Below are 13,577 nucleotides of genomic sequence, written 5' to 3'. Positions count from 1 at the left end.
ACTTGTAATCGATAAAATGCCTCAGCCTCTCTGATGTTGCTCCTTTTCCTCCACCTAAACTTCCATACCTCTGCATTGCTGACGTCCTCTACCCAACCCTCTTCTGGCCAACTTCCCTCACTGCAGCTAAGCTAATTAATCTCTTCAGGTCCTCCGGTTTCCGATCTTCCTCTGCTCTTGCCTAATGTTCCTCAGTTCTCACTCCTACCAATGTTCAGTATTTGACAGAGCTAAGAGCTCAAGTCCGTAAGCTTAATGAATCACTTCATTGTCTTTCTGACCACTCACTAGCTTGCAGCTCTCCTCTCAAGTCAATGTTCCTCTCAGAACAAAGCCTGACTTCACTACCTCCACCTTGCCACATCTCTTTTGCATCTTTACATCCCTCACAACTCTCTGCCTTTAGTCCTATCTGTTGCCTGCCCTTCGCGGCCATTTTCCATCTCCCATCTCTGGTTAGTTGTTGACAGATCACTCCCACCACCCACCATAATACTCACTTCTTCCTGACTAATATCATCCATGGTGCCCTTTGACAGTGGCAATTTGATGTCCTGCATCTTACAGGCCTGTAGCAGGTTGTGGCGGTCACTGCGCTTCTGTTCAAGCTTGGTCTCAATGGCTGTCACCTCCTTCTGTAAATGAGTCATTTCCCTAAAAAGGTCCAGGTAGCTATGTTAATACCCAAATCTGGAAGGCCGCCTGCTTTACCTTCTTCCACCCATCCCAAGCTGGAATCCACTCACTTGTTGGCACCCCCAAGCTTCTTGCGAATCTCTTCCATCTCGTGGTTCTTGTCATTCACTTCTGACTTTTTGGCCAGGTGCTGATTCTTAAGGTCCTGTAGCTGAGCCATGGTCTCATCTATTATCTTCATGTGTCTTTGTTCCTCCTGGTCCCAGCAGGAGATTAAACCAAGAAGGGAAGATTCACCTTGGAACCTTCTTTTGCGCAACCCTTCCCAATAGGCAGTTTGTTGGAGTTGTGTGTCACTTTTGATCTCTGTTTTCACACAACTAACTCCTCAGACTTCTTTTATCCTTTCCTAAATCATCTGGTTGCCTTCTACAACTACAATTATATAAACTGTCTGTTATAGAGGGATAGGATGGGAGGGGGCCTGAAGGGGCGGGAGGAAGGAAGAGAGGGATCTGTGATTGGTATATAAAATGAATAAAAATTTTCTTAAAAAAAGGAAGAGTTCAAACTATGGAAAAATAAAGGGGAAAGAATGGGGGATTCACTTGTAATCCCACCAGCCAAAAACAAACAACTAACATTCTAGCATATTTTCTCCCTTTACAAACAACTTTAGGGTTGAAATTAGATTTTAACTTTATATCATAATTAATGGGGTTTTTTCCTTCTTCTTTTTGGTTTTGAGACAGGTTTTTTCTCTATGTATTATGTATCCCTGGCTTTTCTGGAACTCACTCTGTAGACCAAGCTGGCCTTGAACTCAGAGATCCACCTACCTCTCCTCCCAAGTGCTAGGGTTTAAGGCATGTGCCACCACCGCCCAGCTCAATGTTTTATTTTTAAGCATTTTCCCAAATCAAAACTTTTGTCATATACAGCATAATATTTGTATTTATTTTTCCTTTATGTACGTGGTGTGTGTGTGTGTGTACATGTTCACTCATATGCATGTATATGCCACAAGTTTATTTATATTAAGTGTCTTCCACAATCTTTTTTTTAAGATTTGCTTTATTTTTAATTATGTTTATTTATGTATGTTGAGTATGTTCCTGTGAGTGCAGGTGCTTCAGGAGGCCAAAGGATGTCTAGGAGGTGAAGTTATAGACAGTTGGGGAGAGCCATGTAACCTGGGTGCTGGGAACCAAACTCAGGCCCTCTAAAAGGGCGGTATGCACTTTTTTTTTTTTGGTTTTTTGAGACAAGATTTCTCTATATAACAGTCCTGGCTGTCCCGGAACTTGCTCTGTAGGCCAGGCTGGCCTCAAACTCAGAGATCCACCTGCCTCTGCCTCAGGACTGCTAGGATTAAAGGCGTGCGCCACCAGGCCAGTATGCACTCTTAACTGCCAAGCCATCTCTCAAGCCCTTCCACCTTATTTTTTAAGACAAAGGCTCTCACCAAACCTAGCACTCATACTGTTAGATTAGCTACCTAGCAAGTCCAGGGACCCTCTTGTGTCCGCCTCCCCAGCACTGGGATGACAAGAGTCAAGTGGGAGAACAGTTGACATTCTTAACTGCTGGGCCATCTCCCTAGCCCACATTTTCATTTTTTCAAAGAAAATTCTTTCTCCCCCCCTTTAATCTTTAAAAAAATAATCTTATTAAGGGAGACATGTTGGGCTGGTGATGTGGCTCAGTTGGTAGAGTGTTTGCCTCATGCACAAAGCCAAGGATTTGATCCCTAGCACTGCATAAAACTGAGGGATGCTACATGCCTATAATCTCAGCATGTGGAGGCTATAGAGTCTGAGGCCAGCATAGAATACATGAGACCACGTCTGTCTGTCTGTCTGCCTGCCTGTCTCTGTCTGTCTGTCTGTCTGTCTCTCTCTCTCACACACACACAAGAAGAAGAAGAAGAAGAAGAGGAGGAGGAGGAGGAGGAGGAGGAGGAGGAGGAGGAGGAGGAGGAGGAGAAAAAGAAAATGCATCTGGAATTAATTCTCAAATAACTTATAAAAATAATGAATATACAGAATGCTAAAGCAAACTACAGCAACACAATAACTGATAAATTTTTGTGGAGGAGAGTTCTTTGATAGTCAGCCTGCTATATACACTGATTTTTGTAATACATGGGTTCACTGGAACATCAGCATTTGGCTAAAAGCTGTACTATGCTAGGTGTGGTGGCACGCACCTTTAGTCCCAGCACTCAGGAAGCAGAGGCAATTGGATGTCTGTGAGTTTGAGGCCAGCCTAGTCTACAGAGTTCTAACCATCCAGGGATACATAGTGAGATTCTGTTGTTTTGTTTTTTGTTTTTAAATGTACTGAATGTTTAGATATTTTTGTCATTCCCTAAATCATATCAAGTATAACAACTACTTATATTGCATTAGATATGATACAGAGATGATTTAAAGCATTCAAGAGGGTGTGCATATGTGGTGATACATTGTGTACCTAATAAAATTTGCTTTAAGATCAGAGAACAGAACAAGGCACTAGATTAAACATAGATCCATCTGGATCTCTGGGAGTTCAAGGCCACGCTGGGCTACATGAGATGATTCAGTCTAGGAGAGAAACAGAGCCAGGCATGGTGGCACACGCCTTTAATCCCAGTACTTGGGAATCACAAGCCTTTAACCCCAGGACTTGAGATCTCACGCCTCTGCTACCAGTATTTGGGGAGCACACACGCCTTTAATCCCAGCACTAGGAAGGAAGTAAGATGGCTGGGCGGAGAAAGGCATATAAGGCTTGAGGGGACAGGAACTAAAGCCTTTCCGGCTGAGGCCTTTTCAGCTGGAAGCGCTTTTCGGCTAGAGGCCCTTTTTGGCTGGACCCCATTCGGCTGAGGACTGAGAGACATTCAGTCAGAGGATTCATGGAGTTGGCAAGGTGAGAAGTAGCTGTGGCTTGTTTCTTTGTCTCTCTAATCTTTCAGCTTTTACCCCAATATCTGGCTCCAGGTTGTTTATTGTAAGACCATTTAGCAATTCATGTTACATGCATAGTTTACAGACAAACAATGCACCATTTAATACATTTTATACATTCTAGTGCTGGGGGTAGAGGTCCCTAGAAAATCTCCTGTGAGTATCAAATGAAGGCTGTACTATTCTGACATCTTTCTGCTAACCAACAACTCTATTCAAAATGAAGTAAAAAGTCACATAACTACACTATCTTGGAGCATCCAGATGTAAATTTAGTCCTGTCCCATTATTTTACTAGCTAATCGGCAAGTGTATGTAAGATTCCAGTAACACTATTCTAGATCACAAAGGGTTAATGAAGAAATACAAAAGCAACAAATACAGGCATACAAAAGTCAAGTGATATGTTCAAACCAAGAGAACCAAATCGTCTCAGGAAGGAATGCTATAAGGAACAAGGGTTGCACAGGGATTTAAACAGAAAGAAATATAAGGAAAAGTCACCACACAAAACACAGTGACACACACATGCCAAACAGCATGACTGCAGCAGACACTAGCACAGTCATACCATGAGATGGCTGTGTGTCAGTAAAACATCATCTGCTGCACTGAATTTATGTGGCTAATCTGATTTAGGGTCGAGACACTTGGAGCTATGCCTCTAATGGTACTTGCCAGCCTGTTCTTTCAGGCTGCCTTCCAGCTCCTCACCTTCTTTGTGGGCTCCCAGAAATCCTTAAACCCCCACCAGCATGTTTCAGGCTAAGTCTGAGAAAGCTGTTGATGAAGCGAGCAAATGATGAAATGCTGTTCACCTACAGTCACTACAAACAAGTGGCTGTGGGCAACATAAACACAGAACAACTCAACTCTGGTCCATTAGACCTCAAAGGCAAGGCTAAGTGGAATCAGTAGAACCACTAAGGAAAATGCATAAAAGCTTCTGTTGACAAAGTAGAAGAGCTAAAGAATAAAATGAATATTAAGAGATTAGATTTGGTTGCCAGCCAGGCATTTAACCTATACTGATGCAATTTCTTGTTTTTATCAAATACTGGATGTATGAAATAATGAAAACACCCTATGGCACACTTAGCTGGTTGGTGAGATCATCTGTTGATCAAAAATATGAAAATAATCAGTTGAGGCTTTTAGGACAGAGTTCTAACAGATTAAAAGCTGAAATAATTACTGACCTTCTCTAAGTCATTTTCCTCTAATATCTATTAAAAGTACAAGTCACCCTTTTCAAAAATCCAAATTTTATTCATTTTGCTAGCATTTAATTGGCAAGTTTGTCTTGGCTTTTGGTTAGGCATTAAAAATGTACAACCTTTTTTTTGAGATAGGGTCTCTCTACATAGCCTTGGTTGTCCTGGAACTATTTAGACCAGGCTGGCCTTGAACTCACAGAGATCCTCCTGCCTCTGCCTGGGACTAAAGGCGTGTGCCACCACACCCAGCATAAACACTCATTTTTATATTTAAGTAATAACAGGATTTAAGAAGCTCTGGCTTGGCTATCTTGGAAAATACTTTTGCTTTAAATGAGATCTATATGTTACTAAAGTTTAAAGGCCACTAAATTATGTATGTACATAATGCCATATAATTTTCTAAATTCCTACTTTCCAAGGGGCATTGGGTAGTCTCCAACTTGGAACTATAAATAAGGTTTATAATAAATGATTATGATAAATATCAATGTGTTTGCACAAAGCTTTGCTAACACTCTGGATTACCTCCTCAGGTATTACTGAGTTAGAAGGCTGAGTTAGAAGCTTTTTGATAGATGTTGGAATGTTATATAAGAATACTGGTCTCCTGCGCCCTATGAGGTACTGAGAAATGTTTTGGTTTTAATTTTTGGATAGTGTGAGGCTAGAGAGATGGATGACTCAGTGGTTAAGGGGGTGTGCTGCTCTTCAAAAGACCTGAGTTCAGTTCTCAGTACCGACATCAGGTAGCTCAAAACACTATCTGTTACTCCAGCTCCAAGGGGACCCAACATCTCTCCCACATTAGGCAGTCAAAACTGCGTGTAATTCCAGCTCTAGGGTATCCCAGGCCTCTGGCCTCCACAGGCACCTGTACTCATGTGCATATACCCCATACAGATATAAAACCATAAATCATTAAATGATAGAAAATAAAGTATACCCAATGCTACTTTCATTTGTATTTCGTTGATTCCTGGGGAAAAAAACTAAATTATTTATGTTTGTGAGCTATTTCAATCTTTTGGAATGTTTATGTCACATACTCATTTCTCCCCTGTTAAGGTCTTGGTGTTTTTCATTAAATGAAAACTGTAGAAATTATAGGTATTATACCTGTATGCATCATATGTATTCCAAATTCCCCCCTGTCTTTTCCCTTTCTCCTTCCTTACCTTCTTAAGCTTTTCTATCTCATTTTCATCCTTTTTTACTGTCTGCTCCCACATGTGTACTTTATCCTGATCTTCCTTCAGCTGGTTCTTCTCAAAATCCAATTGGATGCCCAAGCGAGTCTTCTGATTCTCAAATTCCAAGCTGTAGAAAGAAAGAGGAAGTAGACTTAGCGCTCAGGGCCTCTCAGATACTGAGTCTCAGTCACCATAGCGTCATCCACTCACATGTACAACAAACTGTGCCCAGAAGCTGCAACTCTAAAGACAGGAATCTAAGCGGAATTCCATCTATCCCCCCCCCCTTTAGATACCAGAGACTCCAGCACCTTCTCAATTTACTAGGAGACATAAAAAAGAAAAGAAAACAAAGGTTCATCTAAAACCAGTTATAAGCTTTATCAGGCGTCTATGTACTTCATGAAGATTATCTCTATTTCTCTACTCAACAACTCCCATAACAAGGCATTAATACCCTTACTTTACACAGGAAACTTAGGCTAAGAGGTTTAAAAAAAAAAAGAAACTTTCCCCAAGGCCACAAAGGTAACAACTAAGCAAATATCACATGAGACTGGAATCCAAGTCTAACACCAGAATCCATGCTCTTTCCTATAATGTCATCACTGTAGTGATGTATAATGTAGTGTAGTATAATGTATAATGTAGTATAATGTAGTGGACTTACTTATAGGGCTAAAATTCCAATTCCTCCACCTGGACGTAGTACAATCTCAGTTATATTCTCTATACTGCAGATTCCTCATCTGTAGATTTTCTAATTGAGTTAATGTGTGCAAAGTAACCACTCAGTATATTTTAGCTATCATCATCAATGTGAGGAATATTGGCTGTAATCAGCTCATTTTTGCCCAAGGGTTTCAATTCTTTCTAGCATCCTAAGCTCTGCCCCAAGATTTTAGAAGCTCCCAAGGGGCAGAGATTCGGTAGAATAAGAAGATTAAGAAAACACTGAATTCCTGCTATTTTGCTATTGTCCTTTCCCTTACCTCTTCAGAAACTCAAAGTACATTAACAGCATATAGACACTAGCAGCCAAGCAGGGCTAGCTTTCAACTGCCCCACCAATCAATCCTCAATGTAGTGTGATAGATGCTGCCAGATGTCATGCTAGCAGCTTAAACCTATTAGTCACTATAATACAAATGGAATGTAATTAACTCTACAATTTGGAGGTATGTAATTTTGAGGCCAATCTCCTAAGTATGACTCATAAAGCCCTTGGTGATCTGGCCCCTACTGACCTTTCTACCTCCCCTGCCTTCCTCCTGACCCGGTTTTTATGTGCCAGGCATTCAAAACTACTTAGTATTCAGAACAAAGCATGCTCTGTCACACCTCTAAGCATGTTGTTCTTCCTGGCTGGAACTCCTTTTTGTCCCTGCTTAGCTGGCTAAATCCTACTCACTCCTCAGATCTCTAATTCACCACTCCTTGTTCTTTTAATGCCTTTCCTGATAGTTGAAGGCAGGTTCTAAGTTTCTGTAACATATGGTTGGCTCTTTCCTTTTTGAATTTCAGATGAGTTGCGCTAGTCAAATGTCACAGTTGATAATAAATTTGTCATTACTCTCTATGCAAAACCCTTTCCTTATCTCCTTTATTCAGCCTTTGATTTCTACTCTCATTATCTCCCCTTACTGTGAATACATATCTCAAAGTGACACACATCCTGGGCTAGGGAGACAGCTCAGTGGTTAAAAGCACTTTGCTCTTCCAGAAGACCTGAGTTCGGTTCCCAGGCCCACAACCACCTGTAACGCCAATTCCAGGGAATTTGACACCACCTTCTGGCTTTGTGGGTGTTAGCACACATATGGCATATTCTGAATCTCTCTCTCTCTCTCTCTCTCTCTCTCTCTCTCTCTCTCTCTCTCTCTCTCTCTCTCTGGGTCGGTCTCTCTCTCTCTCTCTCTCTCTCTCTCTCTCTCTCTCTCTCTCTCACACACACACACAAATAAAAGTAAGTCTTTTAAAAAATGCACATCCTTAAAAAATGTTTTAAAATGTATACAAATGTACCACATTATCTATACCATTCAGTGTTCCAATCCATAGCAGATTTCTAAGTTAGCTCTCTGTGTTACTGCCTATAGATCTATTCGTGTTTGAACTGCTCCACAGTACTTCAGAGTCTATGTTTATCACATTTAATTTAAACTTTCACCACAATGGCGGCCATCTATATTGCCATCAATACTACTCAATAATACAGATTATGCACAAATGAACAACCCTCAAATCTCCTTGGATCCTGTAACAAGATTCTCTGGGACATACACCCACAGAGCGACTAAATGTGTATGTGTACCTCCATATACTAAAGACATCTTATTTTCAGCAAATACTACTATGTTATTTTAACTGGCATTTCTCTGATGCAGAAATCAAACAATTCCTACAGTTTGCAAAGATTCAAACTCTTCTTTCTTTGACCCATTTTTTAAAAGTAGGTTTTTTGTCTTCTTGAAATTTTCCTCTTTATTTTCCAACCATACTATCCTGAATTTCATCATCTACCTTTTCCTCAAGAACTCTCTAAGTTCACTGAGGGGGAAAAATAGCACCCAATTCAATTTTATATTCTTTGAACCTAGCTTGCAGTAGGAAAGCAATGGATATTACTGTAGAAACAGTAGCGCTAAGGGCTGAAGCCCAGGGCCTCATACATACTAAAGGCAAGTAACACTTTCAGCACTTTCTTTTTTCCTGTATTCAGAGGCAGGGTCTTGTTAAGTTCAAGGCTGGCCTTGAACTTGGAATCCTGAGTACAGGATTACAGGCATATGCCACTAGATGTACGCCTCTAGATGAACTCTTGACTGAGACCCAGGGTCCAGGGTGTGACCTCCTTCAATGGTGATTATGTCATGTTCATCTGCCTCACCTCCATCTCCCTTACCTCCTCCAATATCTAGCACAAGAAAACCTAGTACAAAGTAGATATTCAAAAAGACTTTTAAAGTGAGACATTAATGGCACATGCCTATGACCCCAGCATTGGGGAGGTTGAGGCAGCATTATTGCTAAGTTCTAAGCCAGCCTGGGTTGCATAGTAAGTACCAGACCAACCAGGGTTTCAAGCAAGACTATCTGAAAAAAGCAAAACCAAACAAGATTTACTGAATGAATGAATGAGTGCACATATGCCACGAATGAACTAAAGTGAGGCGGCCTGTGCTGCAAGGGGAGACTGCATCTTAAACATCAAAGTTAGAAACAGTATAATATACTAGACAATAAAATGAGGGAGAGGCTTGTTTCTTTTCTGGTTATTCCTCCAGCCTAGAACCTCTTCTTTTCATTCCTAACCTCCAACACACAAGGATAATGGTAAAACATTAAAAATGGTAATGTTTATCGTTCTTTGTAGGTGCTACTTATTATGCTGCATAATTCACAACGATTATTTCATCTAATCCTCCCCACAATGCCCCAAGATAGGCACTACTGTCTCATTTTATAAAACTATTGTTCAAGGTAATGATTTTAATACAGGTAAAGCAGATTTAAAGGTGGCACTTTTACCCCTCCAATAAGTCTGGTTCTAAAGAACTGGTCGCTGCCCGAGGACACACGCGACTCAAGGCTGCAGACATGCATCCCAATACCTTATAATACTACTTTCACTTACCGCTTCTTGGCAATCTCATTCTGCCGCTTCACCTTTTCTTCCTCAAATTCTCGGATGTTGCGCACACCAATCTCCCGACAAAACTCTTCAAACACCTCATCTTCTACCTGAGGGAAAAGGCAAGGAGGGCAGAGGCATTATTGCTTAAAGTCCTACTTCCAAACCTAGTCTTGTTCTGATAAACATGCCCACCCTCTACCAACCTGGTTCATCTTCTCCTTCAAGTCTTTCATTTCCCTTTCTCGGCTCTGGATGATTCTCTTGATATCATTAATGCGAGGTCCAAAGTTGGCCAGCTCACTCTCCAGCTTAGACTTTTCCTACAGACAAGAGGTTGAAAGACAAGAGACTAGAATGTGTGGAGGAAAAGAACTTCCTTGCCAGTACCAGCCCCATGGTCAACAACCACTGAGAAAGCTTGACTTAGCACCAATATCCCAGTCAAATTATAAAACCTTTAATCCATAAAGCTAGGCACACAGTAAACATCATTAGTTGTAGGTTCCCAATCCCTTATTGATAACCCCAAATATATTTTAGAAGTTGGACTGTTTTTCAGAAGAAGGTGAATCTAGGTTTTATGTAACACCTCTAGTTTGAGTAAACTGGGAAAATGTAGAATTACAAAAGAACACATTAATATACCCAATCCACAGACACTGAAATTCTTACAACTCACTGTTTTTGTTTATCTGTCTGTTTTTTCCCTTGAGATATGATCCCACCATATAGCTCAGAGTGGCCTTGAATTTTCTAATCTTCCACATCAGCCTCCAATGTACTGGGACCGTAGGCATATGCCACTAGACTGGCCCTGTTGCTCATTCTCAACTGACTTTTAGAAATCCCAATAGTCAGGCGGCGGTGGTGCACACCTTTAATCCCAGCACTCAGGAGGCAGAGGCAGGTGGATCTCTGTGAGTTCGAGGCCAGCCTGGTCTACAGAGCGAGATCCAGGACAGGCACCAAAACTACACAGAGAAACCCTGTCTAGAAAAACAAAACAAAATAAAAAAAGAAGAAATTCTAATATTTATTGAATGAACTGCATTAATAACAGTATCTAACATTTACTGAGTGCCCACTGTTCTAAGAACTTCATAGATATTCATTCACACGTTCCATCTCTGTAATAATCATACAAAATAGACAATAACTTCCATTTGGTAGATGAGGGAAGATGAGAAACCTGACGAAGAGAAGGTAAGTAAATTGCTTAACGGGATCAATACCGCTGACAGAAGATCTGGACCCGCACCTCCCACCCCATCCCAGTGTCTGACTCAGCTATGCTATCCTCAACAGAAAGGAAGCAAAGTGGTCACTGCAACCCTCAGTGCAACCTGGGAAGGCCTTGGAGAACACCAGGGCTGAGGGCCAGGCCCTACCTGGAGATTCAGGGCAAGATGCCTTGTCTTAGTCTGCTCTAGGTCACTCTGGGAGTACTTCAGCCTCATTTGTAGCCCATGGGCCTGGGACTGCACCTGCCGCAGTTCCGCCTCTTTCCGTTTGGCCTTCATCTGCTCCTAAGGGACAAGAAAAAAGGGCCATGTGGTGAGTGGCCAACCGGAGCTCAGGAACCCTACTCCGAAGTACCAGTTGCTTGTCGCTTACTTTCAGCTCCTCTGTCAAACGCTCTTTTTTTTCTTTCAGCTTGTCTACTGCTTTTTCATCCCAGCGTCGTGCCTTTGCCTTGAGATCACTGGCTCCACCAGAGATAACTCCTGACTTCTGGAACAGGGTTCCATCCAGTGCCACTGTCTACAACAGCGAGAAGAGGTGGAAGAGATGGTGAAAACAGGACTCTCCAGTACTGCACCTGTGCAGCTCCAACCTGGGAAAAGGGGGCCATACCTTGTGGCGTTGGTGACCTCCAAAAGCAATGCGTCGGGCATCCTCCACATTGTCACAAACAAGGGCATTGCCACAAGCATACTGCAGAGCTTTTTTGATGTGAGGTGGTTCATAGCGAATCACATCAATCACTAGCTTGGCCCCCTTCAGCTCCCGGAGTTTCTCATCTGTAGGTTTGACCTGTGTAAAGAATCTTATGAAGCAACAGAATACATAAAGCCAAGGTGAGGGGCCCCTCAACACTGCCTTGCCTACTCCCACCTCCTCTCCCCCCCACCGAGAGAGAGAGAGAGAGAGAGAGAGAGAGAGACAGAGAGAGACAGAGAGACAGACAGAGACAGACAGAGAGACAGAGACAGACAGACAGACAGACAGACACACACACACACTCTTACCTTCAGGTAGTCAAGAGGCAAGAAGCCTTACCTCCAGGTAGTCAAGAGGCAAGAAGGTCTCAGGCTCTCCACGTTGCTCCTTGATATACTGAATACAATCCCGACCTGTCTTCTCTGAGTCCACAATAATAGCATCCATGTTCTTTCCTAAAACCTTGGTCACAGCAATCTGATACTTCTTTTGTGTAGGCTGGCAGAGGTCAATGAGGCGGCCATACTGAGTAAAAGAAGAAGGGAAAACTGAAGTGTAAGGCTTAGGAATCCCAATTACTAGTTCACAAAGAAGGGCAAGATAAAACTCCGTATATGGAACAATGAATGCAACTATGCTGCTTATTTGTGAAGTCGGTCCTCAATTTTTGCACCTGTATAATACCACTAAAATGGGAATGGACTGAGGGGAGGCACTTGTTAGACTTGCATGGCTACAAGCAATTTAGACCAGTACAGTGGTCAATTCTAATGTTCCTTCCAAAGACAGAAGTTTAGTTAAAGGAGGATTAAGGACTGAATAAACATGTTACATGATGGAAGACCCAATTAACACCTCAGAAGCAGCTCCAAGAAAGACATCACATTGTCTCTAGGATCAATTATATTGGAGGCTTAAAGGGTAAAGCCACAGGTTTCCTAAGACTGTTTTTGGAATCAGACAAGACTGACTGAAAGGCCACAAGCCTTAACAGCCTTACCATAGAAGACAATTTTGAGTATGATACACTAGTTAATTTTTCTGTTTTTGAAACATGGTCTCATTATTTAGCTGGGACTATTCTGGATCTCCTTATGTAGCCCAGGTTGGCTTCAAACTCATGATCCTCCTACCTCTGCCTCTCCATTGCTAATATTAAAGATAGGCACTGCCGGGCGATGGTGGCGCACACCTTTAATCCCAGCACTCGGGAGGCAGAGCCAGGCGGATCTCTGTGAGTTCGAGGCCAGCCTGGGCTACCAAGTGAGCTCCAGGAAAGGCGCAAAGCTACCCAGAGAAACCCTGTCTCGAAAAAAACAAAAAAAAAAGATAGGCACCATGGCACCCAGCTTTACACTGGTTACTTATTAACTGATAACTGAATGGAATTATAGTAATATGCCAGTGTATGTTTTTAAATTTTTTTTAATGATCCCTTTTTTATTTTTTATGAACATTGGTGTTTTGCCTACATGTATGTCTGTGTGAGGGTGTTGGATCCCCTAGACAGTTGTGAGCTGCCATGTGGGTGCTGGGGGTTGAACCAGGGTCCTCTGGAAAAACAGCCAGTGCTCTTAATCTCTGAGTCATCTTTCCAGCTCCACCAGTTTATCTTTTGACTTATGGTTGTTTTGATGTAAAAGATTTGTGTTCAAAGATCAAGGGAGGACTATGATATTATGAACTACATTTAGCCATAGATTGAGATTCCTGACACAGTTCCAAAAACTAAAATCATAATGAGTTGACTGATCACTGACTACTCCTAGGTAACTTTCCTGTGAGAGCTAGTCATTACAGAGACCAAGGCAGGATTAGAAGATCAGGCCTTCTTGTCCCCTGTCCCACACCTAAGAGGAAAAGATGACTAAAAGTTGAGTTAATCATCAGTAGCCAATGATTTAATTTGTTGTGCCTATGAACCCCCTCCTGTGGTGGTAATCTAATTGTACTGAAATGTGATTTTGATTGTATGTTAATAAATAAAGTTGTCCGGGGG

At 41.9% G+C, this 13,577-nt stretch overlaps 1 protein-coding gene across 2 annotated transcripts in view; it reads right to left on the bottom strand.

The window, feature by feature from the left end:
* The window catches only part of Smc1a (structural maintenance of chromosomes 1A), a 46,656-nt gene that overhangs the window by 15,707 nt on the left and 17,372 nt on the right, over window positions 1–13,577 (bottom strand). For both annotated transcript variants that reach the window (XM_006993992.4, XM_015987479.3), the window contains exons 10-18: window positions 11,918–12,103; window positions 11,492–11,671; window positions 11,252–11,398; window positions 11,026–11,163; window positions 9,841–9,957; window positions 9,638–9,744; window positions 5,986–6,127; window positions 747–892; window positions 501–654 (exon numbers count right to left, since the gene is read on the bottom strand). In XM_006993992.4, the coding sequence (XP_006994054.1) occupies window positions 501–654; window positions 747–892; window positions 5,986–6,127; window positions 9,638–9,744; window positions 9,841–9,957; window positions 11,026–11,163; window positions 11,252–11,398; window positions 11,492–11,671; window positions 11,918–12,103 (1,317 nt within the window). The remainder of the gene's footprint in view (window positions 1–500; window positions 655–746; window positions 893–5,985; window positions 6,128–9,637; window positions 9,745–9,840; window positions 9,958–11,025; window positions 11,164–11,251; window positions 11,399–11,491; window positions 11,672–11,917; window positions 12,104–13,577) is intronic.

Source organism: Peromyscus maniculatus, chromosome X (assembly GCF_049852395.1).
Source record: "Peromyscus maniculatus bairdii isolate BWxNUB_F1_BW_parent chromosome X, HU_Pman_BW_mat_3.1, whole genome shotgun sequence".
Taxonomy (NCBI): Eukaryota; Metazoa; Chordata; class Mammalia; order Rodentia; family Cricetidae; genus Peromyscus; species Peromyscus maniculatus.
This window is presented reverse-complemented; position numbering and strand designations above follow the sequence as displayed.